A 26,637-nucleotide genomic window follows, 5' to 3' on the forward strand; every position below is an offset into this window, starting at 1 on the left:
AAAAAAACCAAAAAAAAAAACCCACAATGGCTAAAAGTGATCCATGACTCGGTAGAATACAAAAAGCGTCTGTTACTCTGCCCTATCGTATTGTCAGTGCGTGCAAACAACATAAAGGATTTAACTCATGATAGATAACTACTTTTGGACAATATCAAGCAGGCGTTTGACCCCACCTCACTTATATTAACCTCTGCCACCCTCCCCCTCCCCCTCCCCTACCCCGTCAGCTCTGTCTCCCTCTTTAACAAAACACACCAAAAAATAGACATTTTCTAATTTCATATATAGTAAATACTTAGCATTTTTAGAATTTTCTTTATGTATATTTTACTTCATTTGACATCACAATTTTCACGCAAGTCCTCACAGGAAGATCTACAAGTTCCGTCTGTCGTTTAAACATGATCTATTCTCATGAAAGAAGCCGGGTAGTGCCGGGGTGGCCGTCGTCCTTGGCAACTCCTAACGAAAATGTGGGTGCAGGTAGAGTCACAGTTTGAACTACGAGACGCCAGTGCATGTCATGGATTTGCGTGAGTGTTATTCTGGGTTTCTCAAATGTTACCTCTTTTTTTTTTTTTTTTTTTTTTTTTTTTTTTTTTTTTCCCCCCCTTCTTCTCACACACCCTCCTTTACATTAATTACTACATCCCATCATCACTACCGCATACACGGCCTCTTTAGTAGCTTTACATAATTTCAGATAGTTAAGGAAATAAAGGGTATTTGGGTCTTGAAGACGACACTGACTTAACATTCTGGTCTTCACCTCCGCTTCACCGCCAGGCGGGAGGGGTGCACGGGTGGGTGCCTACCATCCACCTCCCTCCCATCCAGCTCTTTCATTCTCCTCCTCCGTCCACCCCGCTCCACCCTCGTCAGAGCGAGGTGTCCTGGTGGATGGACTGCAGGCAGCCCAGCAGCTGGTAGTAGGGGCTGCCCGGAGACGCCACGGTCTCAAAGACGGACTGGAAGGCCCGGCGGTCCAGCTCCTCGTCGATCTGGTACCGGTAGAAGTCCATGGCTACCAGGCAGAACAGGTTGACGTCCACCACCTCGCTGCGGCCCATCCTGCTGATCACGTGCGGCAGGCTGGGAACAAGCGGGGGGCGTCAAGGACCATGGACCCAGCAGGATATGGGAAATATCCAATGACTGTAGAAATACACCAGCGTGTTGAATGTATCTCATGTTCTAGGAATAAGGCTTGGACCAACATCATGAAGCTGGCCGCCACTTCATCCCACTAATTTACTGTTCCTATACAATTCGTTTATTACAGTTTATTTTGTTCCTAAAGACAACTTCAATAATGTTTCTATTCAAAATTATTTAAAAAAAAATATATATAAAAGGATGAAGTTCCATTTTAATACAATTTAAAAGGCACTGACTTTTTCTGAAATAATTACTATTACTTTTTTCCCCCCAAACATCAGCTATCCACACACACACACACACACACACAAACACACACACACACACACATACACACACACACATCTGTTAATGTTACGTAGGATACAGGGCGGAGATCCACTGGGAGGTGGAAGCCGAGACAAAGAAGCAGGAGAGGCTCCACATGGCCATCGCCACCGGCGTCCTTTGGGTGAAGTTGGACAAAGATAGCAGCACCCAGTCTCGCACCATAGAGGACTGGCCAGTTGCATGGAGTGTCTGGAAAACCTGAGAGCCCGAGAGGAGAGGGGAAAGGAAGACGTCCGTGAAGGAGGGCGGGGCAGGAGTGAAAGACCGAATTAAATTAGATTCCAGCTCGAGAATTTAAAGCAAGTAAGGCAGTGGGGCGGCGGTGCTTCAGGGACACTTGTTTAGGCATGTCACCTTCAAGGCCCATTTCCGTGAGAATCTAAATCATTTTTGTCCTCAGTGTCCTTAGAGAGACGAGTGTTTGTCTTCCAGCCTCACGTTGTCTTGACGACAATTTGTGGGTTTAGAAAAACAAAGGAGAAAACACGGCACCGGCACCGAGATAGGCCGTCATTGATATTCCAAGGCCTGTGCAGACAAACGGCCGCCTCCATTTATGAAGATATAAATAAACAAAGCAGCATGCGTATTAAATGCTCATGTGGAGGGGACGAAATACTTCACAGGGTCAAACAATTAGCTTTAAACAGTCAAGATTAACAATCAAAATAAAACAATCCATTTTGAGGCCAACAAGAACCCAATAAAAGAACGACGACGCAACAGGAGAACATCTCTACTAAGAACAATTCCAAATCCGTTCTTCATCTGCCGACATCCTGCCGCTGACCTTATAGACGACCGTGGCCATGAACTGTGGGTAGGGCTGCTGATTGGACAGGAACTCCCCAATGACCTTGTTCATGACATCCTGCGGAGGGAAGAAGTCGTCCAGAAACTGGGGCAGGATCCGGGACACCACCCGTGCCTCACTGGGCAAGCCCTTCCGGATCCTGGGGAACGAGCGGGGGATATCCCAAAAACACATAGAATAAACAGCGGGTGCAGAGCTTTGTCATCACTTCAATCAGCTGATTCCCAGATGGACTACAAACCCATACGGGCGAGCAGAAATTAAGAGGTGAATAACATAAGTCAGAGAAGTGGTTGAAGTGTGTATGTACTGTACGCATGTGTGTATCCTAGAGCCGCCACACATTTATACATAAGCCTCACAGTTATTTGAGATTAGTGATCAATTTATAAACGATTCAAAACTCATATGATAGTGACAAAATCTCATATAATATGATTAAACAGAAAATTGAATGGTGAATCACAATTATTTGCACAACAATAAAACAATGAATTGTGGACTAAAACGCCATGACGGCGACAGCCCTCGCGTGTCGTTGCGCAGCGGACGATCGTACCGGTCAAAGAGCACGGAGACCCTCTCCATGGCCACAATGATGGACTCGCTGTCGGGGACCTGCGGGTCAGAGTGCGGGGGGCGACCGGCGGGGCTGGCCTTCTCCTTGCCTGAGGAGAAACCAACAGGACCGGCTGTGACGCCCACCATGTCCGCTCCGGAAGAGCCAGAGCCAACCTGACCTCTAAGCCCTGTCACTTCTGAACCCGACGCAACCACGGCTGGTAGGGCGAGAGGGGGAGAGAGAGACGAGTGTGGGGGAGGGGGGGGGCGGTTAAACCAGTGGAGGCGGGGAGGGAGGAGTTGATGTCAAAATATATCATTTAATTCAAAATGGTGAACAGTTGGTCATCGACAGCTTGATTGGTTTGAGAACAGAAGGCAGCCACCTCAGCCGAGTCAGTATTTGGAATTCCTGACCCGACACTGCAGAGCAGTTGCGAGAATTTCGAATGAGGGTTTGAGGCGGGCGCAAAGGAGAGCGGCCCCCTCGTAGCTGAATGTGCCGCGGGTATTAGGACCCGAACAGAAGGTTCTGATGGGAGGCTGAGTCAGAGGGTTGTGGGTTCACATGTGCCAAGGCCCGTTTTTTTTGCTAGATCCGGTCCGGGAGCTAGCAGTTTGAGGGAGCACGAACATGTTTGTTAGCAGCTTGGCGAGTGACAAGGACCATGCTAACAGTCGCTAGAGGGTTGGGGGTGACGCACGTTATATCAGAGCTACTGTACTGCAGGTCGCACATGCAGAGTGCACAGTGTCATTCACAATGTTAATCGTACACTTTAAAAAAGAAAGGTCGGAATCTAGATGGGCGTTGAAAGCAAGTCAGAACCAAGCCATGAAATAGTTCACATGGGCTGCATGCAGGCATTCATCTCATAAAATGGTTTTGGAAAGAGAAAATAAATGTTTTAGAAGTTAATTTCTTATAAAGTACATGGAAAGAGGGTCGTTTCTCGGGTTGGTTGACATCAGTCAGGGCAAGCACACAATAAGCCTCTATTTTTGGAGCTGAGAACCACTTATGGAAGCAATTACAGAACTCAATGATGCCGTGAGAATTGAGGACGGGGTGGGGGGCGGGGTTGCTAAGACTTCATATACTTTTTTTTTTTCGATGTAAAACTTTTTCTAAGTTCATATTCCTCACTTAGCTTAATATTCCTAACTCAGTTTAATATTCCTAACTTAGCTTAACATTAGCATAACTGCAACTTAGGTTTATATATATTTAATTGTTCGGTTATCTTACATCTTATCTAACCTATCTTACCATGTACTTTATACTAAATATGCTATTTGGAAAAACAGATGCATATTATGCAAATTTTAAGTAAAATGTGCTCCAACATGGATGTGAATCACATGCGATGTGAATCGCGTGCACAGCCATCTATAAGCTGATCAGTAAAAACTTGAGAAATACCAGAAATGGACATTTTATAGCTGCATATACAAGTGAATTATGCGGTCGTAAATAGCACTGTTCATCACTGCACGACCGCACAAGAAAAATAAACCGTTCTTCTAAACATGCAGTTAGCTGTGAGCTGCAATGCTACCGTTAACTGAAAGCCAGGAGAGACTGGGAGAGCCAGGAGCAGGACCAGTAGTGCCAGTCTCACCAGTGTACATGCAGGTGAGCATGAGTCCCAGGGCGGCCATGGCTCTGTGCGGAGAGGGCATGTTGACGCGGTCGACGCTGAGCTTCACCAGGGCTTCTCCGTCCACGCGGGACAGCTGCTCTGACAGCAGGAGGCGCTCTAGGCCGCGCAGCACACAGTGGTAGATGACCGAGGGGGTGGAGTCCTCACTGGCCGACACCATGACACCACACATCTGGACAGGGCGCAGGGAAGACGTGGGTAGGACGTGCCATGGACAGTACAGGAGGAACTTACACATGGTCAAATCACATCAAACACAAAAACTGAATATTGAGCTATTGCCGTTATAGTCAGTTTTTTTTTATTATTATTTAAAAGTGGTAATCTATGAGTTTGTTTTGTTACAAATTTCCATATTCTAAGCTTTTTTTGCTGGCGTTCTTTCCTGAGAAACAGACATTCAATGTGTTTGCGTCATGTATGTCCTCCTCTGTATGCGGTTTCCATTGTTGGTGGCGGGTTTCAGGCATACGCATGAAGGGAAAGGCATTCTTGGTGAATTGGATGAACCAGCGTAGCTAGTTGTTGTCTAACTGTCAATACGGATGAACCTCGACAGAAAAACGACACCCTCGGATGAAAAATATACGCCCAACAACCACAAGTGACCAAGTCCAAGAATAAATATTGCGGTTTTTCAATTAATTCTGGGACTTGTGTAGTAAAATCCAAGAAATAGAGATGTTGTTTTGGATTTTCACTTTAAAGTATGTGGTGTGGATGGGATGGTTTGAGCAGCCACACCTGACCTGGATCTAGGCGATTGGGTCAGGGGGGCTGCATACCTGTTGCTCATTGGTTGGGTTAAAACCCCCATCCACACACACACTGAGGAGAGAGGCCCATGTCATGACATGTGTCTATCTGCTTCTGGCTAACTCCACCTAGCCTCCTCTCTCCAATAAACTGATGTCTACAACCCATCGTCTTCTGTGTCAGAGGGCCCTGAAAACGCCACTCATTTTTAAATGAGTAATAAGCAGAAATCACAAAGACTGTATTTTTCACACAATAACTAATAAAAATCGCTATTGTTTCCAATTCCTCCTCCTTTCTCCACGACAACATCAACGCATCTGGGACACTTCACCCGGAAGCCGGTGGAGCCGGTAAAAAACCACGCCCCGCGCCCGGTGGACTTCTACCATTAGACACACGCACTCGATGCTCACCTGTATGACTCCAGCGGTGAACTCCGCTCCTACATCGAGAGGGTAATTCTCCATCATGTAGAAAGCCACCGCGCACATCACCAACACATGCTGCTGGTTATGAAGGTTCACACAGCTACAGAAAAACACACACAAAAAAATAATTACAAGCAAGTAGGAGCAGATACACTTGAATAACACTTTTTCCCCATCTCTCCATTAAAAAGGAAAAAAAAGGTCATTGATTTTGTTGATCTAGCAACACACCCTTGGAGCAAAGGGCCAGACACTGAGATTTTCCACACTTGCGCTCCAGACTTAATCGGATTGGTTTAGTAGATGGCAAAAAAAGTAGCGGTAAAAATAAAAGAAGAAGAGGAAAAGGAAAAGAAACAAAAAGGCGTGAGAGCTCCACTCACTGTGCGATGGCTCGGAGGTTGGACAATAGGTACTCGGACACAGTGGGGATGAGCTGCTTGGCCGTGTCATCCAGCAGGTCGCACTCCAACACGTACAGGACCCCGTGCAGGGCGCCCATGCGGCTGGGCAGGTGGGTGCTGCGCAGCGTGGTCTCCAGCAGGCGGCACACAGGCTCCGCTATCGCTTTGTCCTGCAGACAGAAAGTAAATAAGAACATTTTTAAAGATGATTGTTGTTGTTTTTTTGTTGTTTTTTTTGATCAGTGGTTCACAACGTGGGGACCCTCAGGTGTCCTTTAAGGAGGTTCCAGGGGGTCCCAGGCAAAATTATTGATAGTTCACCTTCAGCCTTATTTCATTTACAGGATGCTAGCATCATCAGAGAATGTTCAATAATGACTTTTGATCACAGTTCCACTCATCTCATCTCAGTTCCGCTTGTCTCTCTAACTAATCGTATAGACAGATATGGACGTTTGGACTATATCATAGCTAACAATAAAAATCGCAAAAATTTTAGATAAGGGTCCCAGAGGCAAAATCGTGTGAAATAAAGTCTGTCGACTAATGCGTATCAAATTGAGGGTTCTGGGTCAGAAAAAGGTTGAGAATCACTGCCTTTTTTTTAACACAGAAGAAAAAGTGTTAAGGCTGAGCGACACACAGCTGGATACCCATCCCCGACCCCAACATCCCCCCTTCTCCCCCGGCCTCCTCACCATGCCCAGCACGGCCGCAGCCTTGCAGATGGCAGGCACCAAGTACTGGTTGAGGATCTCGTCCTCGGGGGGGTGGAGCTTCTGCAGCTCCATCAGGGTGGAGAACATCATGTCAAACTGGTTCCTCTCTGTGAAGAGGTCCGACACCGCCAGCAGCTGCAGCCCGTGGGAGAGGGAGGAGTAGAAGAAAAAGAAAAAAAAAAGTGGTGAGATAAGTGGCCAAACCACACCACTAAATCATGTGACTCATTTGGACTATAAAACAAAATGTACGTATGATCAAAACACTTTCATAAAGAGGCATTTCAGTCTTATAGTTTAAGCCCATTTAGATTATTAAAAAAAAATAATAATAATAAATCTAAGAAGTTACATAAGCACTTTATTCTTGTTGGATTATTTTATGTGACTAGTTAATTTATTAACCATAACATTCATATGACGGGTCCAAAATGACCAGAATGATTGTTTTCTTTATTTATCTTTCAAGCATAAACATTTTAAATCTTATGAAATTCTGGGAACTTCTTAATTAAGGTGCTTTTTTTAAATTATGTGAACTCATTGTTTCTCAATTTGTTTAATAAAAAAAATCTATTAGATAACAGACAAACTTGTAAAAAAAAACAAAAAAAAACAAAAACATTTTTTACTTGGTCAAAAATGATCAGACTAGGGTTGTATTAATTCACCTATAGACAAAACAAGCTTATATTTGATTTTTGCCTCCAACTAGTCCATTTGTCACTCAGCCCACCAACATAGTCAGTTATCATAAAAAAAATAAAAATAAAAATAAAAAAACTTCTGCACATCCTGACACTGATTGAGACCTTCAGAGCTCACCGAACGAACCACCTCACTGACGAGCACCACTGGGGTCCGCCTGTTGCTAGGGGAACCAGGAATCAGCCACTGGCTGTAGAGGTCCAACAGGAACTGGGAACACGAGTGGATGTCCACTCCGGCACGGTGCTTCCTGAAAGGAACAGTCGGTAAGACTGTAGGAATGGTAACTGTGTGTGCGTGTGTGTGCGTGCGTGTGTGTGCGTGTGCGTGTGCGTGTGTGTGTGTGTGTCCGACCTGGAGTTGATGGGTGAAATGGGTGGAGAGGCAGGGGCAGGAGTGTCAGTCTCATCTTCCTCATCTTCGCCCCACTCTTCTTCCCTCAGAGGGGTGATGTTGTTGCCGAGCCACACGGAATGGATGGACACCTGGCACAGGACGAGAAGAGCACGATGAAAAACAAAAGAAAGGAGGAACTGGCTTTTTCTACAGGAAGAACTTAATTCCAAAATGTATTTAATCCATTTGGATAGTTATTGGTCCCCAAAAAAAAAAAAATCCCTGCCAGCAAGGTGGTGTGGAGTTTGTAGTAACGAAAAGCGCTGTTTGGTCAAACGCAAGAATAGTCAAGCTCACCAACCGCCATTTTGACTATACCAATAATAAGCTGATAATAAAGCTGCCCTCTCACTTCTTTTGATTTATAAAAGAAAATGGAAAACAAGAACCTGTTAGTTTAAGCGGCGTTGCTTAAATCACAAAGTTTTGAAATGACGTCTCAATCCCAACATGGTTGCATGTTTCGCATCACCTCCTCAAGAAGGCTTTCAGGGTTTGCCAAGATTACCGTTTCAAAGGGTTCCAGGCCCAAGTGGTTCCTCATTGAGTTCCTGTGCCTTGGGGGAAAAAGTGGCTAAGACGTCAAATGCAAAGGAGGAGTAACAAGGTTTTCAGTTACCTGTCCCAGTTTGTAGTCCATGTTGCCCATCTCTCTCTCAGTGTTGATCTGAAGCAGCAGCTTTTCATGGCTGATCAGAGTTCCCGCTGTAATAGAATGCAAGCTGAATCTTGTTCTAGCAAATCATTCATGTGCTAGAGCAGGTGCCTACGTGTGTGTGTGTGTGTGTGTGTGTGTGTGTGTGTGTGTTACCAGCAGAGGCTGCAGACAGGGAGGGAACAGGGTCCCAGGCATGGTAGGGGTGATGTGTGTGCACGTTGTCCCTCTTGGAAACAAGGGCCTGAATCTCTCTCTCCACCTCTCCCCTAATCACAGCCAGTTTCCTGCCAAATCTGGACAAAAACAAAACATGGAAGACTTGCTTGTGTCACGATTTCACTTTTATTATAGTTAAAGACCTTTTTTTTTAAGATAAAAAGACAATTTCAAGTTTCGAGTTCAAGTACCAGAGTTCAACAAGCGTTTTAAATGATAATGTGTACGTACAGTAAGTCGTTCCCCATTTTGCATGGGTGGAAAGCTTATATGCATGTATTTGTGTGTGTGTGTGTGTGTGTGTGTGTGTGTGTGTGTGTGTGTGTGTGTGTGTGTGTGTGTGTGTGTGTGTGTGTGTGTGTGTGTGCGCGCGCACCGTGTGTCCAAGGCCTTGAGGCTCTTATTGCGGGGCTGCTGTTCCAGACAGCTGACGGCAGGGTTTCCGGCGGCGGGCAGCGTCATGGCACTCAGCACCAGGCTGGTGATGGCCTGCACCGCCAGCACATTCAACTGGGTCCGCTCTAAGTCCTCCTAGGGGGTGTAAGGGTAAAATTAAGAGAGGGGTAATGGAAATACAGGAAGTATAATTTAATTAAGTGAAATTGGACATACAGCAAGTCTTTTACTATTTAACAATTTAGGAGTAATTTTTAAGTTACCTCCTGCTGCGTTTCCTCCTCCTGGTCCATGGTGATGGGTTGGGTGACCAGCACTCCAAGCAGAGTGGCCCAGGTCTCTTCGAACTGAGTTCTGCTGCTCCAGCCTGAATACACAAAAAAAAAAGGATTTGAGGCAGTTCAAACAAGCTAGTAATATCTGGCTTTGCCTAGGGGACAATCAGTTTAAAATAAATAAATAAATAAATAAATAAGAAGATGTTGGTAGAAAATTGACCTTGATGTCAGTCAGGCACTGTGACCTCGGCTCCAAGGGAAACAGGCAGTCCGCACTCGACCCCTCTTACGCAGCTTATATCGCCAAAATGGCCTGATTTTAGTTTACCCAGTGTGTTGATGCGATACAGAAACTCTCTGAAGACGTCCTTCTCCTGGAGGAAGTCCACAGGGATCTCGGGCAATGTCGTCCCGAACTCTCCTCCTGGCCGAGGGGACCATCCCAGCTTCCAAACCTACACAGAACAAACAGTTTTCGTAGAAGTACATAAGAAGGGCTGAGCGTGCGGGGAAAACAACAGGCTGCAGAGCAACACACTCGGGCTGACTGACCAGCGGTGGGACTCGGGTGTAGCTGTTGACTAGAGGCAGCCGGGACAGGCTGATGACGATGTTCCGCAGGGTCGGCGTGAGAAAGGCAGGGATGACGCCATTGCTATGGTGACCGAGTGCCAAGACGCTCTGCAGGCCCTCCACCATCTCTGCCATGATCTCACATGCCCGCCGCTCACACACATCTGGAGAGGAAATTAATCCAAATTTTTAAAAAATTTAAAAAGAAGAAAAATCGTACTACCCATTAAAAATTGAAACAATTTGACTTTATGGATTGTAAGGAATTTGAAGATCAGGAAAGGGACCCATTTAAGACACTTTAACCAAATTTAAGACAGATTTCTCTCTACAGTCTAGTTTGAAGGCAAGTATTAGGTTCAGTGGTCGGCTTGGGGTTTTTATAACTGGAATGACTCCGATGGAAAGACATTGGCCAATTATGACAAAAATAAATACATTGATATTGTCATGGTCATGTCCGGGGTTCATAGGGCCATGAATTCAAATGCAAGACTGTTAAGTGCCTTTTAAGGACTAATATTCATAAAACTACATTTTAAGACTTCTGAGAGACCTGCAGATGATTCCTGTACGACGCTCAAGTTTGCAACAACTGTTGAGCTGGATCACTCTGTTGGAGGTAAGAAGATGGTACTTACTGTCATTTTGGGGCGAATCCACTCGGTCCTCCTCCGAGTCTGTGTCTGCCTTGCTCTTCTTCTTCTCTGCATGCAGCAGCTCATCTCCTGGACTCACAGCGACTGCGATGCATAGAGCCAGCCGTAAGTTATCTTCCAGATAAATTCCGGGGACCATCACTCGTTTGGTTTTTCGGCCGACACACTTGCGGCTGCCCTACCTGCGACGACGATGAGGCGCAGGCAGTGAACCAGGGAGCAGGTGTAGGTGGTGTACTGAGGGGTAGAGAGCTTGTTCCAGACGCAGGGCTGCTGCAGGGCCAGGCAGAGGCAGGCGAGCGCCCACTGGAGGTCCACGCTGAGGGGCAGCGTGTCCCGGAGCAGACGCCACACAATCACCTGGACGATAGGGACAAGGACGGGGGGAAAAATTGGTACGGGGCTGAAGGTGGAAGAAAGAGAAATATTCTCTGCGAATCCCTGCGACATCCGCAGCGTCCTTGCCTCGGTGGCGGTGCAGGTGAAGGCGGTGATGAGGTGTTCCTTGTCGGGGGGGATGTGGAGGGCGGGGGGCAGCTGGCTGACACTCAGCAGATACTGGGAAAGAGCTCTGCACAGAGACAGCACCCTGGGGAAGAAACATGGCTCCCCTGCAGCGTGGAGAACCGGGTGGTTGAAACCAGGGAAGAAACAAGAGGAGCAGACGTGTCTATTTTCTCAGCACAAACGTTCTCTCACACATCCACGGCTTTAAGGGGTACCGCGCAAGAAAACAAACTGAAATATATGACCGCTCTCTAAGTCAGTGATTCTCAACCTGTCTCCACATCAAGGACACCCAGTTTGATACACATTAGGCCACGGTCCCCTTTTTGATAAGGTTTTGCCTCGTACCATATATAGTGGCCAGTTGCTCCCAGTAGGGCTCAGTTTGGGGCGGAGGCAGGAAGGACTGATGCGGGGCAGGAAGTGACTCTGTGACGCCAGTGAGTTTCTCCAAGGTCACCTGGAGAGCCGTCTCGAAAAGCAGTGACCCCTGACCCCTTGCCAGCCTCTGCATTCCCACGCTCAAGCACGGACAGAGGAGGCTAAGGTTGAAATCCTGTTGAACGTAAAAAAAAGAAAAAAAGAAAAATGAGGACTAGAAGAGAGGGTTTGGTTTTATAACGCAATAAATTGCATGAATTGAAGTCACATGCGTTTCACCTTGCAGCTCATGATGCTGGAGAGGTCAGAGGGCGGCAGCTTAGTCAGCAGTTCTGTCGTCTCCAGAAGCGACCCGTCGCCACGGACACAGCACTGAGACTTCACCAGAGCCACATACCACTCCTGGAGAAGCACATATATATCGAGACGTTTCATACTTTGCTTTTGTCTATTTTGTTCTTCAATAACCCCACCCCCGTCAAAATCTGAACACCACGTGATCCTAACAGATAGTATATGCTAAAATCAAAATTCTCAGCCAGAAAGATGTCACTATTGACCATCACTCATTGTGAAAACCCTCAAAATATTTGGAAAATGCTTGTGCTTCTTGCTCCGCTCACCTTGTCAGTGATGACTAGTTCAGGGGCGGGGGGCGGGTCCCCATCGAGAGGATGTGATGACACTGGGGGAACTGGGCTATTGGTTTCTTCAGCAACGGTGGCTCTGAACCTGTCCAGCAGGGAGTAGAACCTCTGATGCCTGAAAGAGGACGGAGAATCAAACAACATTTACCGTCTTGAGCCGTGCAGCACTTTGATCATTCTTTAAAAGAGATACGCCAGTTTATCCAGATTGGGATGAGGAGGTCCGGTAACGACCTCCTCATCCAAATCTAGGTAAACTGGGTAAATTTCCGTACACAGACAGCGACAGGCTTCAGCCAACTTATACAATGCTCAATGAAAGGCTTCAGAGGGAAACAACTAGCCTAGCTCCGAGAAAAAACACCTTCCAGACCGCAAAGGTTTAGTGAGTTCAGCGACACATCATGTATGTCTATGAGAAAAAAACAAGATCTTTTGATCGTGAATTTGCCCCCAAAACGGAGTATCCCTTTTAAAGTTAGGGATAGACAGAAACTGCTGTAGTATAAGGTTTGACACTTTGCTTATTTAGCATGCTATTGCAAGAATGCTCAGATGCCTTTAACTAGGTGTAGAATGCTTCTGAAACAAGCTGCAACAGGCTTAATCAAAAGGAGTAGTCATGATGCTGAGAGTTATCGTGAATGTTACCTCTGAGCCAGGCCGCTGGTCTGGAGGTACTCCTGGATCCGGTCCAGTTCCTCCACTGGCAGCTGGGCGATGCTGTTCTGTAGGAGGGATGGAAGCTTGAAAAAAAGTGCCATTTATACTGCAAAAAACACAGGCCTGAGATAGAACTCAAGCCAAAGCAACCAATCAATACGTGGGGTTTACCTGTGAGTGAATACACACACACACACACACACACACACACACACACACACACACACACACACACACACACACACACACACACACACACACACACACACACACACACACACACACACACACACACACACACACACACACCTGAAGTGTCTCGGCCAGGAGCATCTCCACCCGGCGGCAGGCCAGCGTATCCACCATGCGGGCCAGAACCCTAAAGGGTGTGCAGAGCAGCTTGTCCACATAGAGCATCAGCAGGGAGCCAGACTGACTCAGGTGGATACCTTCCAGACACTGCAGGGTCTTCTTCAGCATGGTGGCCTACAGCACAAGGGGGGGGGGGGGGGGGGGTGGGGGACATTAGGACGGGAGGAAGCGCAAATATTGTGTCAGCTGCTGTTGCAGCTTTGAGTCAATGGAAAATTTGTGGGGTCGTCATAAAGGCTCAAGAAATTTCCCTAGTTTAAGTGATAGTAATTTTCATTGAGAGAATCTTTTTTTGATTTACTTTTAAGCTTAAATAGGTTATTTACTCAATTCCATCAAATGTGGAAGAACAGGATGACGAAATCAGGTTTGAGTAGAGAAAGGGAAACAGGGACAATTAATTGAAAATAACAGATCTTGCAGAAAGAGGGTTTTCTCTTACAGTGGCGAGGTTGTCACAGCGGGACTGGATGGCCTGGATGAAGAGGCCACTGGCTGCCGAGTTGCGGTGCACGGCACTGATGAAGTCCTGCACCGGAGGCTCATGGGACAGAATAATCAGGTCCCTCACATGGTTCACGATGAGCCAGGTCAGATGCTCTGAATCATGGAGGTTCTGACACTGCGGACGCAGAGACGAATCAGTGTGATGTGAAGAACATTGGAACTCAACAGGGAAATTCCAGCATAACTACCACCTACCTCCCCTCCGTGTCCCATTTAACTGTCTTTTCTTTTTAAGTTAATATAAGTGCTTCATGGTTAAATTATGATTATATTTTTGTAATTACTTGGGAGAGCCACTCAATAAGCACTTTGGGGGCTGTTTTGGTCCCCCCTTAAGGTCTCCCTTTAAGCCATAATTCAAGGTCTGTGCATACAAGTCAAATGCAGCCTATTTACAGTACAGGATCTTTTGAACAAATCAAATCCTGATGGTACATGCACATCAGGCTTATCTCCCCTTTTAGCAACAAAATTACATGAAATTTTGGCTTACATTTTTTGCAAAATAATCCCATCGCAAGGGGGGCCACGTGTTTGACACCCCAGATATAAAGGCATATTTGTGTTGCGAATACATGCAGATTCAAAAAATCTCACCACGTAGTCGCAAAAGAGGATGAGGGCTCCCCTGCGGACGATCTCTCTGTTGACCATGGCCAGGCGGGACTCCGGCTTCTCCTCCTCCTCCTCATCTGAGGAGTGAGGACTCAGCAGCTTAGTGCACGACAAGCTGTGACGCCTGCAGAAAAAGAGGAAAAGTTGGGTAGCATGTGGCATTTTTCAGGGAGATCATACCAAGAGAGACTGTAACTTAAGGTCTACACCACATGAGAAGCAAGGCTAAGTATTGGGCAGGATCTTAAGATTTGATAAAACAATTTGCGAAAATCGATTCAGAAACTGAAATAATGGTATTGAATCATATCTGAGTATGAGTTTTTTTATTTTATTTTTTTTTTTTTTATTTTTTTTTTTAAATCCAGCCCTGAATAGAAGTAGGAAGACAAAGGAAGAAGGGGAAGCTGATGTGTGTTCTTAGAGTCTCCACCCACCTGGGGGTCTGGTGCACCTCGGCCCACCAGGAGTAGTTTGTGTAGTTGATTATTAGGAGGACCTGGCACCACAGCAGCACCAGGGAGGGGTGGGTGGTGGTGAGGCACTGCACCATACCGTTCAAGCTCTCTAGGGGGTAGAAGGAGCTGGGCTCTAGGCCGGACGGCCCAATGGCGCCGTCGCCCTTTAAGAGGCGGCTGGCTGCAGCGGTGATCCTGCGGAACATTCCTGAAGAAGGAAACTTGATTTAATGTCATGATTTATCAGCCAAATGACAAATTTTCTCTGTGGATGTGGATCTTCAACCTAAACTCAAGTTATCTATTGTGGAGTTTCTCAATGGAGTGGCATTGAGGTTGTAAAGGGCAGCTGGGAGCTCAAATGGTAAAGGGGGGGGAGGGGTTAATAAATGTGACATTTAAAATAATTCCAATTGGCTATAAGGCATGTGAGAAATATACACAAAACTTAGAACATTGTAAATGTATTAGTAAACGTAAGAGACAAACAAAATTTGGGAATACTGATAAAAGTGAATATACTGTCTCACCGCTCTTGAAGATGTGTATGAGACACATGAGCAGAGTGCCCAGTTGCTGGCAGTAGAAGGTGTGCTGTTGCTCTGTCATGTCCACTTTCATCTGTTTAGAGGAGATGTCATCCAACAACACCCCCACCAGCTGGAGCAAGAACCTGCAGGGTTGATTTTTTATATATATATATATATATATATATATATATATATATATATATATATATATATATATATATATATATATATATATATATATAGTATGTTATCAAATGCTAGACTATGTTATAATACGCCTCATTTGTAGTTCCACAACAGAGAGACAGGAGGCCAAACTGAATTGCTACAGAACAATTTAAAAGGAATCATAACACGATTTTTTTGAAGATGCGAAAATGTCCTTTTGTTACATTATAATATGTATAACTGTATGAGCTTATGAGGACATGCTCTTTGAAGACAACAGCCCTGTTTTCCAGCACCCCTCTGGTCACTGACCTGGCAAAGGTCTCCTCAGGGAGAGCTCTGGATGTCTCCCCGCTGGAATCTTGGGTGCTGAGGGGGACAACGGGGGGATCCTGGGGACCAGGGCTGTTCTGCTGGAGGCAGCGGATGGTTTGGCAGGAGAGGAGGTGTGGGGAGAGCGAGAGCTCATGGACACGGGACAAGACTATGTCCTCCGTGGACTGGGATATGAGCACCCTGAGGACTGCCAAAATACCAGACACCCACAGCTGGACTGTAGCTACTGAAGCCTGGGGAGCAGATGTAAGGGGTCTTCATCAAGCAGGAGCAGATACAGGTGAGAGTAAATAGTGAAATAATGAGCAAGAAGGGTTCAAAACAAATAAAGTGAATGTGTTTACATCTCACCATGGTGGCTGGCGTGGTGAACATGCTTTTGAGCAGCATGTCGACAGGCCGGAGTGAGGAGGGTGCAACAGTCTCAAACAGTGTATTCAACACTCCCAGTGCCTCCGGAGAATCCAAGTGCATCTGTCAAGATAAAACCGAGTAAAATAAGATACTGTACAAGATAAAGTATAAAATTATACATGCTGTAAGTTACTTATATACTTTTCATTTACTTGAGCAGTGATTCCTTACCTATTTCATAGCAAGGACCCTCAAACATTAGAGCACGGTCATTACATTACATTACATTTCATTTAGCAGACGCTTTTATCCAAAGCGCCTTGGAATTGTTCAAACACCGACGGACGCAGGCATCAGGAGCAATTAGGGGTTAAGTGTCTTGCTCAAGGACACTACAGCATGCTAGCAGGAGGAGCCTGGGATCGAACCAGCAACCTTTAGATCACTAGACCACCGGCTCTACCTCCTGAGCTACCATCCCACATCCCTTGGGATCCCTGGAGGCCAGGTTGAGAACCACTGCGCTAGAGCTTACAAGCAAATCATAAAACCGGGTGCAAAACCTACCTGCTGTTTGGCGATCATAGGCAGGATGACATCAGCAATCTGTCTGGACAATCTCTTCCACTTGTCCTCGTTCTCCTTGTGACACTGCTGCAGAACCATGATGAACATCTCCAGCACCTAGAACATGTACAAGTGAGACATAAGAAAAGAAAATGCTCCAACACCATGCCTGAGTCCCTCTAATCAGGAGTAGATATACGTCTTTATGAAGCTTTATTACACACCTGGTGGTACTGGATGAGTCTGAGGAGCATGGAGACCACCACCTCCTTCTGCGTGTCCAGCTCTTTGCCTGCGTCAGCTTTGTTGGACCCCCTCAACACAAACAGGTCATGGACTATCGGCTGCAAGGCTGGGATGGCTGTGGAGGGACGAGGGAACATTTCTATTCATCTTCTGTATATAATATATTATAGTATAGTATAGATACTTTGTGGGTCCAGCAGGCCATTTGTGTGCCTCTAACCGTGTGTGACGGCCTTCCTGCCGCTGGCCATGATGCCGTCACAGAGCTGGATAATCTTGGGAATGCTGATAATCTGCTTGGAGTGGTAGCGCTCATATGACAGCAGAACCAGGAAGAAGAAGATGTTGGGAATGATGGCCTCCGAATCCCTGGCAGAAAAGCACTTCCTTTACTTATTTTCCAAATCTTGGGTACAAGTTTGAGAAACTTGAAACATTGAGAATCAGTTGCAATCAGTTCAAACATTTCTCACAATCGTTGAAGATTTGTTTTGTGATTGTTGCAAAGATTTCATGGAGGGAGGGGTTCATAAACCTTACACCTCTGTTATATTTAGCAAAAGCAACTTACCTGAACTGGCCCACTTCAATGTACTCAAACTGCTTCAGAACGAAGCCGATGAACACCTAAAAAATTGTAAGGAACGTTTCAGCAAGTGAACATGAGAACAAAAATTAGTTTAACCAGGTGTTTTTAGTGCATATCTCACCTGGTCTGAGTCCAGCAGGCAGTAGTTGACCCGGAGCTGCACCAGCTGGGCCAGCAGGTCTAGCACTTGTCTCTGCAGGGCCACAGAGGTGCTGGTGGTGTACTGCTTCAGAGCCTTGATCACCAGTGGCTCAAAAAGACGGATGTGGTTGTGGATGGCGTTCTGGAAACAACAAAATTGAAAAAAAAGGATGTACGTTTATCAGTGCAGCGGAATACAAAATTGTTCAAAGTAGGAAATGGATCCAATTCACAATATTTATTTCTCAGTTAAATCCTTAATCGAGGAATATTGTGCAGCACCTTGTCGCCTCTTTGACGCGTTACGTTTGTGATGCTGGATCTTATCTGATTGGACACTTTCTGCATCACATCAAACCATCTGGGAGAAGAGAAAGAGAGATGTCAGTAAAAGTATTTGCACACACAAACAAACAAACAAACAAACATGATAGAAAAAGTATTTGTGACCCCATCACCCACCCAGAGGCGTCCTGCTCGTGCTCAGCCTGCACCATGTTACGGAGACTGGCATCGGCCAGGGCCTGGGTGAAGTGCGTGTAGGGGGCCATGAAGCAGTAGTGATACAGGCCCGGGCGGAGGCTGGAGGAGCCCAGACGGAGGGCCTTGCCCTGAGAGCGGCTGGGGCCGCTCAGGGCCACATCGTACTGGGAAGCCAGGTTGGTGCCGAACAGTGTCTTTAACAACTGAAGTCGGGAAGCAACGATAGGAAAATTATCTTTCACAGCCAGAACAGACAGCTTGTTATAAAAGCTAAATTGGGTTTCACATCATGGTTTGATTTAGTTTAATCTTGCATAATATCATATTTTAATAATATTAGGATTCCATCATAATGAGCAAATTAGAAATTGCTCCATAGTTTTTAACGACACCTATCTCTCTACACCCCAAGGAAAAACAAACAAAAGTTTTTTGTTTTTTTTTAATAATTTATTAATGTAATCTATATGTATGGAACCATCGCACAGGGGAACCGATGCCTTTACAGGCCCTGTCGGCAGGAACCAGAATCACTCTGCGTGGAGTCATGTCGGCTGCAGCACACGGCGTGGTGCTGCAGCCATTGGAAAGACTGCCACACAAACACTACAGCTACAGTGCAGCCAACGCAGGCAAGAGGAAGGTATTAAGACACATGAAGTACTGACCTGTTGTACGCAGATGGTGGACATAGTTGGTTCTCTCAAGAAGCAGGATTTGAGGTAGCCCAGTATCTCCTCCACACACTGAGACAGACCATAAAGCATTTCATATAACCTAATTCTGCTGAATATGACTGCGACTGTGATTGATATGTATTTACATAAGCTCATAGGCATCATCACACCTCATATCTCCATCGTCCTCCTTACTGCTTTTTTTTTTTTTTTTTTTTTTTTTAATCATTGAAGTCTGTTTACTGAGTCATTTGACGACAGCACCAACAGGTTTGATAAGGCTGTTATTACCTGGATCAGATGGTTATTACCTTGCCAATGTCATGGAGTGTGGCCAGCTCCAACAGCTGAGACAGCACATCCAGTGCAGCCCGAAGAAAACCTCCAAACTTCTCCTGGCTGCTGTGGAGGTCAAGGGTCACCTAAACAAATCATACCATAACGTTAACCAATACCACTGCTACCCACACCAAGAATACCTTTACAATTATAATTGTATCTATTAAAATTATGGATGGTAATGCATGTTAACTGACATGGTAACTGTAAGAATATTACCCACATTGTATTAGTAATCGGGATGTCAACAATTAATCGACTATAAATTGTTGGAGCTAGGATTGAATGCTCCGCTGTGCACCTGGATCCTGGACTTCCTCACAGGCCGCCCCCAGGTGGTCAAGGTGGGGAAGTACATGTCAAGCTCCCTCACCCTGAATACAGGATCCCCCCAGGGCTGCGTCCTCAGCCCCCTACTGTACTCCCTGTACACACATGACTGTGTGGCCAGGTCCAGCTCCAACACCATCATCAAGTTTGCTGACGACACCGTGGTCGTGGGCCTGATCACCGACTGCGATGAGAAGGCCTACCGCGAGGAGGTGGCTGACCTGTCACTCTGGTGCCAGGACAACAGCCTCCACCTGAACGTCAGCAAAACCAAGGAGCTGATTGTGGACTTTAGGCGTGGATCACAATCGAGGACGCACGCGCCCTTGTGGATTAATGGGACTTCTGTCGATAGGGTGAGCAGCTTCAGATATCTGGGAGTCCACATCACAGAGGACTTAACATGGACTGTTCATACAGACACTCTGGTGAGAAAGGCGAGGCAGCGTCTCTACCACCTCAGGCAGCTGAGGAAATTCCGGGTCTCGGTGAGGATCCTCAAGTCCTTCTACTCTGGAGCAGTGGAGAGCATCCTGACAGGCAACATCACTGCCTGGTTTGGGAACTGTACTGCCCAGGACAGGCGGGCCCTGCAGAGGGTGGTGCGTTCAGCTGAACGTACCACTGGAACCACCCTCCCCCCCTTGCAGGAGTTATACACCAGGAGGTGTAGTAGCAGAGCCCGTAGGATCATGAAGGATCCTCATCACCCCAACAACGGACTGTTTCAGCTGCTGCGGTCAGGCAAGCGCCTCCGCAGTCACGCAGCGAGAACAGAGAGACTGAGACGGAGTTTCTTCCCTCAAGCCATCAGAACTGTCAACGCTGACCTCACCAGGGGTCCTAACTGAGCCATGCACTAGGCTCCACTACCTACTGTACTGTATGTAGCATACTGTACCGCATACTGTATCACTGTTCAGGGTTGTTCGTGATGCCGTATTGCTGCGCCGTACTGTTGTATACTGTGCTGTATTATCCCAAACATTACCTCACACTATTCACATTCACATGCCACTTTAATTCACATGCCACTTTAAATGCACATATCTGTATATACATAGCCATATTCCTTCAACCTATTCCATTTTATTTCAATTTATTTTTTATTGTATTTTATTCTATATATTTTTTATCTTATTCTATAAGTATTCCACTTACTGTATTACGTTTTAGGAGTCAGTTAGTCGGTCTATTAGAAAGGAATTTTCTACTTTTTATTTTATTTTATTTTTGTACTTTTTCCTAGGACTTATTGTGTGCTATCACCGGGTGCGTTGCATTACATTTCACTGCATATATGTATGGAAGTATGTATATGTATGTGACAAATAAAAATCTTGAATCTTGAATCTTGAATTAATTGCTAATAAGAATTGAATCGATTCGATTTCAAATTAAACAATTAATGAAACAATCTGCTGTCTTGTTGTAATTGTTTCAACAGGAGTTTTCGGCCCGTGCAGAGAGTGCGGTGCGTTTAAAAATCTGACCCATTTTCCGTTGCAGTCCCTCACGATAACAATAGGGGAAGACGAGAAAAACAAAAAAATACTCAGTAGAGCAGGCAGTAGTCGTAGAAGTAGGCATAGGAGAACAATAAACATGGCTGCACGTAGAAAACGGAAGCTTCTTGAAGCCAAGGAGGAAACTATATGTTTATTGTTGCTCAACAACTAACACTCAACTCGCGCAAAGACGAGTCCTAAATATTCCTGTATGTGTAAGCTCAGAGAGTCTTGCCTCAAACCTCTCCATTTTGAAATGAAATGAGGAGAAACGGCCTTCCCGCCAACCCCCTGGTGACGTCATTAGCTTTTGCTATCAATTAATCGATGATTGTTTGTTAAGGTAAACTACTATCGATTAAGAAATTCCTTTAAATTGACATCCCTAATTAGTAACTTGTTATACTACTGCGTTACTGCCAAAAAGTTGCTGCTATAACGCATGACCTCCAACATTGACAATGAAACGGTAGAAATGCAAATGTGAAGGGTTTTGGGAAGGCGTTCTAACCTTGTAGTTAGCGTGGGTGGCTTTGAGGACATCGTAGAGCTTGAGGTAGGGGGGAAGGTGGTAGAAGCTGCCAAGACTGGTAGACTTACTGACCCCCGCGGAGCTGGTACTCTCTCCTGGTCGGCCTGCACAAAACAACAGTAAAGGAACCCGCTGACCAAACAGTTTCAGACAACAGCTACATTTTCTGACGGCATCGGTTTCCGGCCGGAATGCACCTGTGTTGGGTTCATTGCTTTTCTTTGGGCTCATGGGAGCAGCGCTGGGCTCAGCGGCCTCCTTCTCCTTGCCTTTCCTGCGGATGGGGCTGAGCGAGGTGGTGTTGCCCAAGGACGGCAGGGTTGCCTACATGGGGTAAATGGACAAAAACACGAGACAGTTTTACTTGGATTTAACCCGTGTTGCATTTCAAGGAAACCTCCACTTCCAACTTACAAGGTGAAGGGATATGGGAGCGGGGGGGGGGCAATATGATTATGTTTAAATGGCACAAATTAATTTTTAAAGTCTATGCTATACAAGAAAAGTAGGGGATCAAATCTCTCTATAGGGATGCACAGATTGTGTAATTATGGGATGATCCAATGTTACGATACCGATGTTTAAAATAACAATTTGGCCGATAGTCCATACCTACTCATTGAGAAGAATTTTTAGTACTTACATAGCCCAACAAAATGTATCTTTGGGAAATAGGGTTAACGGTGTTAAATGGTACTCAGGCATACACCCACTACATTACTTACCCACCGACCCCACTGTCTTTTTGCCTTTTTTCTTTATAGAAATAAAACTAATTAGTTCATTTTTGCATATCAGCGCCGTCGTAATCAAATAAAAAAACCTCTTATTTCTAAAATACTAAGTGTGTTATCAATCGGATGCTACAAAAGTGAAAGTGTCTTCGTGCATGCACAGCACAGTCACGGTGACTGGCACATTGCCCTTATCACGGGAGCAGAGGCGAGAAAGAAGCCTATAGAAGACCTTAGATTGGGACCTTTCTCCCTCCATGCGTAATCTCCATGAGTAATTACCGCCCATGCATAACAGAGAACCTCACACGGCCACCTAGGCAGCCACCTATGGCCGCCAAGAGCCTTCCAACACAACATTTAGCCAGCGCAAAATTACAACAGACAACAGATAAACATCAGCCACTGCCATGGAAGAATGTTATCTTATTTGCTGATAGGCTGATGGCAGATAGGCAGATGGCACCAAGGCGAATATTGGCCGATACCAATGTACAGCCGATAAAACTGTGCGACCCTATCTCTCTATAAACAAATGCTTGAAGATTGATGACATTGGTCCATCCCCATCAGTTACCTTCACTGCTGGTCCAGGCGGTGTGTCGTCCAGCACATGTGCACAAATGTTGAGGATCTTGAGGAGATGGGAGAAGAGCTGCTCCACCATGGCCACCAGGGGACGCTCAGACAGGGCTGCCCAGGGCTCCTCTGTTTTGTTGGCAGCACCACCGGTATTGCTGCTGCTCTCCTCCTCTCCAGGCCAGGGACTCCGCATGCACTTAGGAGCTGCAGCTGGGAAGACGTCATTGGGCTGGGTTGTTAAAGGATTAATGGCTAATAGTATTGGAACTGTCTTCACAAGCCTACATGAAACCACTGACCTAACGCAACACAGTGAGACTGATTCAGAAGATCAGTGTACTGGATCAGGATGGAAATAATATAGCCGCACACAAAGTAACATGATTTTCATCCGGGGTCTCAAACTCAAACGACCTGGGGGAGGGGACACTGGCCGGTTGTCTTCTCCTAGGAAACCACGTTGAACATCAAGGGAAAAAAACATATCTGCGTCATGCGAGACAGTTTGCTGCATTATCAGTTTCCTACCAGCAAGCAGGTTGCCAGCCAGCATCAGGGCGTCCTGATGAGCAGAGAGATCCAGAGGGAACCAGGCGGAAGAGAGAAGGGAGAGAACCATGTTGGCCATCCCCACCGTCAGAGTCCTCCGTTCGGGCTCCGACGCTGAGGAGGAAGAGGACGAAGCAGGAGGAGCGCTGCCAGGCTGAGACAGGCTAGAAGAAGGAGAGAGCAAGTGAACATATAAAACACTTTAAAGAAATATGATAAACTTAAGAAATATAATGATGAAAATAGGATACCTAATTCTAGGTTTATTTGCTTTGGGAGGCGGTATAATACACATGTGCATATAGCTGGTAGGAGGGTTGTTATTTCATCATAAATAATATTATTTAATTTGTTGTTGTTTTATCATTGGCTTTTATTTTTATATCCAACAGCTTTTGTGTTATATTACATTTGCACATTTGTAATGAAATGGTATATTGAACACGTTGACTGCTTATAATATATTGCAAGAAAAATGAAACAAGAGAAATGTGAAGATCGTGAAATATCTTTCTCTGAGTGAACGTACACATACAGTATTTACATCAAATGTCTCATCCGTGTGTGTGCTTGTGTCTAAACTTACCTGAGGGCCCGGCCCCTGATCTTCAGACTGGAGCGAGAGGCGTGGTTGGCGCTGGAGCTGACGTAGCCACAGTGCCAGCCTGTGCTCCAGCTGCATGCTGGGAAGGTGGAGGTCAGGAGGCACAGAGCCTCACAGCAGCCAAACTGCGGACACACAGAAACGCACGTTATGCTGGGAACTTACACGAATCTGCCATGAGTTACAGGCGGCTGATGAGTTTCGGTGGCATCTTGATTAATTATGCCGTGATATCTTAAAATGTTCGCAGCATGGTATTCAACAGCGCTTGTGTTTGAGACGCTCACAGTCAGGGCTCTGGAGGTAGAGGAGGTGAGGGCATGGGAGACGGTGGTGATGACTCTGGACAGGTTGTTTTCCATGGTGACATCAGACACCCCGTTGGACAGGTTGTAGCCTCGATATGTCCTGGTGATTGAGGTTTCAATCTCAGTTCCTTTGGCAAACCCAAACAATCTTTCTTTAAAAGCCTAAAAGCTTGTGGCGACTTTGCGCAGGTACCTTGTGATGGTGCTGACGGTGAACTGGGAGGGCGGCTGTGTTTCGTGCATGAGCAGCTGCAGGTACACGGAGCTCTGGTCCCTGGCAATGGCCACCACTGGCTCAGCCTGGCCTGGGTCGCAGTCGAAGAACAACCTCGAGACCAACCTGAGGGAAAGGTGGAAAAGAGGGGCAAATAAAGTGGAGAATAAAAAAAATAAAATAAAAAACCCTTTCTATTATTGTGATGCATTGTGAGTAATGATTATGATAACCTTTAGTAATAATAACCTTTATCTGTATAGTATCTTTCATCAAAGATGCTATACTGATAAAGGTTATTATTATTATTATTATTATAATCATTAGAGCATGTTGGACGTCTCATGATGAGTTACACAGCCATTACAATTGAATTGTCTCTTTTGTTCATTTCTAGTCTCACTTTAATAAAAAGTTTATAATTATGTAATAATACATCTACAGCTATCTTTTGTCAGATGAAAATGCAGCTTATTTACTTTCCATTTATGCAACATGTTTAACGGTAGTGCCAGACCGCAAAGCAAAATGTTTGGCGCGCACACAACAGCCAGTTGATTTTGAGCCGGCACGCCCACAACAGCCATGGGGCACAGAAGCCTCATCGCCGTACGATCACACCGCCGGCAACAGCTGTTTGGCTTTGTGCCGCAGCCCCGTTGCGGGGGTGTGACCATAGCATAACATTGCTTTAAAACTTCTTTGACATTTTGATGAAAAATATATTACTGTGGAGTCTGTCCATTCTGCAAAAATATTTGCAGTCAGGACAGAGAGCTTTTTGGTGTACCTGCTGACTGTGGAGGCTGCCACGTGCCGGACCCTGGGGTCGTCATCTCCCAGCAAACGGATGACCACGTTATTCAGCATCCGGTCCTGCAGACGTAGAAGCTGGATAGGAGAAAGAAGGGAGGGTTGAGTCAAAATTCTGAAGATCGATAGTGGTAGATAGTTTTGAGCTTGACACAAAATTTGTCAAGCTCAAAACTACAACTAGAGCATTGATGCCACCAGACAGTCGGAGTGCTTACCCCCGTGTAGTGATGTTCTCCTTTGTGCAATGTTTCTGTGTTCCTCTCCAGGAAATTCACTAACCTGAGGGGAGGAATATTTAAGGTTAGGCATTCATCTACCGGGCACAGGGATTATCACCAGTCTGAGAAAAACGATATGATAGAATGTTCACAAGCAATGTGTTCACATGTGGTCTCGTCTCACCGGAAGTCCATCTCAGCGAGGGTCTCCAGCAGCTCAGTCCTGACCAGCCAATAGGAGCAGTCTCTGAGGGCAAGCAGGTCGATCAGCAGCTGAAGGCCGAACTCACTCATGGTGCTGCTACACACGGTCATGATGCAGTGCTGCATAAACATACAAGACCTCAGGCCTCAGTTGCAGATACTGTACATGTGCCTGGTGCGCGCGCGCACACACACACACACACACACACACACACACACACACACACACACACACACACACACACACACACACACACACACACACACACACACACACGCACACACGCACACACGCACGCTTTTGGTCTTACCCTGACTGCAGAGCAGGCCATCTTGCAGGTCACAGAGGATTCGTCTTTGAGAGTCTTCTGGAGCAAAGGCACCAAGTCCACCAGGGACAGAGGGTTACCTGGAAGAGGAAAGATAGGAAATACAAAGGTCATAGACTTTTCACACCATATTTGACATCTCAGAAGACTAATAGCTAGATGTTTATTATGCAAATAAATTATTTTGAAATCCAACCATTACATGCCAGAAGACTGCAGCTTATATGAATCAATGTGCGTTTTTGCACCACAGGAACCTTTTCATAGTTCTAGGAACTTTTTGGAGGAACCTCATTTTTTGTGTCCGCACTGCAGGAACTAGGAACGTTTGTAGTTCTTAGAACTCAGTTTTGAGGAACTTTTCTAGCTCTTACTCCAGGGCAGAGACTAACCAGCACAAGAGGA

At 45.8% G+C, this 26,637-nt stretch overlaps 1 protein-coding gene across 1 annotated transcript in view; it reads right to left on the reverse strand.

The window, feature by feature from the left end:
* Positions 1-242: 242 nt before the first annotated feature.
* The window catches only part of htt (huntingtin), a 38,066-nt gene continuing 11,671 nt past the window's right edge, over positions 243-26,637 (reverse strand). Inside the window, exons 18-67 of the mRNA XM_079999663.1 lie at positions 26,215-26,312; positions 25,884-26,023; positions 25,697-25,760; positions 25,456-25,556; positions 24,645-24,791; positions 24,431-24,551; positions 24,126-24,268; positions 23,519-23,703; positions 22,986-23,200; positions 21,872-21,998; positions 21,654-21,778; positions 19,277-19,387; positions 18,957-19,034; positions 18,268-18,491; positions 18,088-18,166; positions 17,786-17,947; positions 17,647-17,702; positions 17,296-17,444; positions 17,054-17,190; positions 16,830-16,946; positions 16,260-16,382; positions 15,885-16,141; positions 15,405-15,547; positions 14,854-15,082; positions 14,399-14,540; positions 13,737-13,916; positions 13,232-13,408; positions 12,911-12,987; positions 12,236-12,374; positions 11,892-12,014; positions 11,580-11,787; positions 11,190-11,335; positions 10,907-11,084; positions 10,707-10,808; positions 10,045-10,229; positions 9,821-9,947; positions 9,478-9,581; positions 9,195-9,349; positions 8,756-8,895; positions 8,564-8,649; positions 7,903-8,033; positions 7,666-7,798; positions 6,820-6,975; positions 6,101-6,291; positions 5,703-5,817; positions 4,489-4,702; positions 2,865-3,084; positions 2,282-2,444; positions 1,529-1,689; positions 243-1,095 (exon numbers count right to left, since the gene is read on the reverse strand). Of these exons, the coding sequence (XP_079855789.1) occupies positions 882-1,095; positions 1,529-1,689; positions 2,282-2,444; positions 2,865-3,084; positions 4,489-4,702; positions 5,703-5,817; positions 6,101-6,291; positions 6,820-6,975; positions 7,666-7,798; positions 7,903-8,033; positions 8,564-8,649; positions 8,756-8,895; positions 9,195-9,349; positions 9,478-9,581; positions 9,821-9,947; positions 10,045-10,229; positions 10,707-10,808; positions 10,907-11,084; positions 11,190-11,335; positions 11,580-11,787; positions 11,892-12,014; positions 12,236-12,374; positions 12,911-12,987; positions 13,232-13,408; positions 13,737-13,916; positions 14,399-14,540; positions 14,854-15,082; positions 15,405-15,547; positions 15,885-16,141; positions 16,260-16,382; positions 16,830-16,946; positions 17,054-17,190; positions 17,296-17,444; positions 17,647-17,702; positions 17,786-17,947; positions 18,088-18,166; positions 18,268-18,491; positions 18,957-19,034; positions 19,277-19,387; positions 21,654-21,778; positions 21,872-21,998; positions 22,986-23,200; positions 23,519-23,703; positions 24,126-24,268; positions 24,431-24,551; positions 24,645-24,791; positions 25,456-25,556; positions 25,697-25,760; positions 25,884-26,023; positions 26,215-26,312 (7,298 nt within the window). The 3' untranslated portion in view covers positions 243-881. The remainder of the gene's footprint in view (positions 1,096-1,528; positions 1,690-2,281; positions 2,445-2,864; positions 3,085-4,488; positions 4,703-5,702; positions 5,818-6,100; positions 6,292-6,819; positions 6,976-7,665; positions 7,799-7,902; positions 8,034-8,563; positions 8,650-8,755; positions 8,896-9,194; positions 9,350-9,477; positions 9,582-9,820; positions 9,948-10,044; positions 10,230-10,706; positions 10,809-10,906; positions 11,085-11,189; positions 11,336-11,579; positions 11,788-11,891; positions 12,015-12,235; positions 12,375-12,910; positions 12,988-13,231; positions 13,409-13,736; positions 13,917-14,398; positions 14,541-14,853; positions 15,083-15,404; positions 15,548-15,884; positions 16,142-16,259; positions 16,383-16,829; positions 16,947-17,053; positions 17,191-17,295; positions 17,445-17,646; positions 17,703-17,785; positions 17,948-18,087; positions 18,167-18,267; positions 18,492-18,956; positions 19,035-19,276; positions 19,388-21,653; positions 21,779-21,871; positions 21,999-22,985; positions 23,201-23,518; positions 23,704-24,125; positions 24,269-24,430; positions 24,552-24,644; positions 24,792-25,455; positions 25,557-25,696; positions 25,761-25,883; positions 26,024-26,214; positions 26,313-26,637) is intronic.

Source organism: Zeus faber, assembly GCF_960531495.2.
Source record: "Zeus faber genome assembly, chromosome: 4".
Taxonomy (NCBI): domain Eukaryota; kingdom Metazoa; phylum Chordata; class Actinopteri; order Zeiformes; family Zeidae; genus Zeus; species Zeus faber.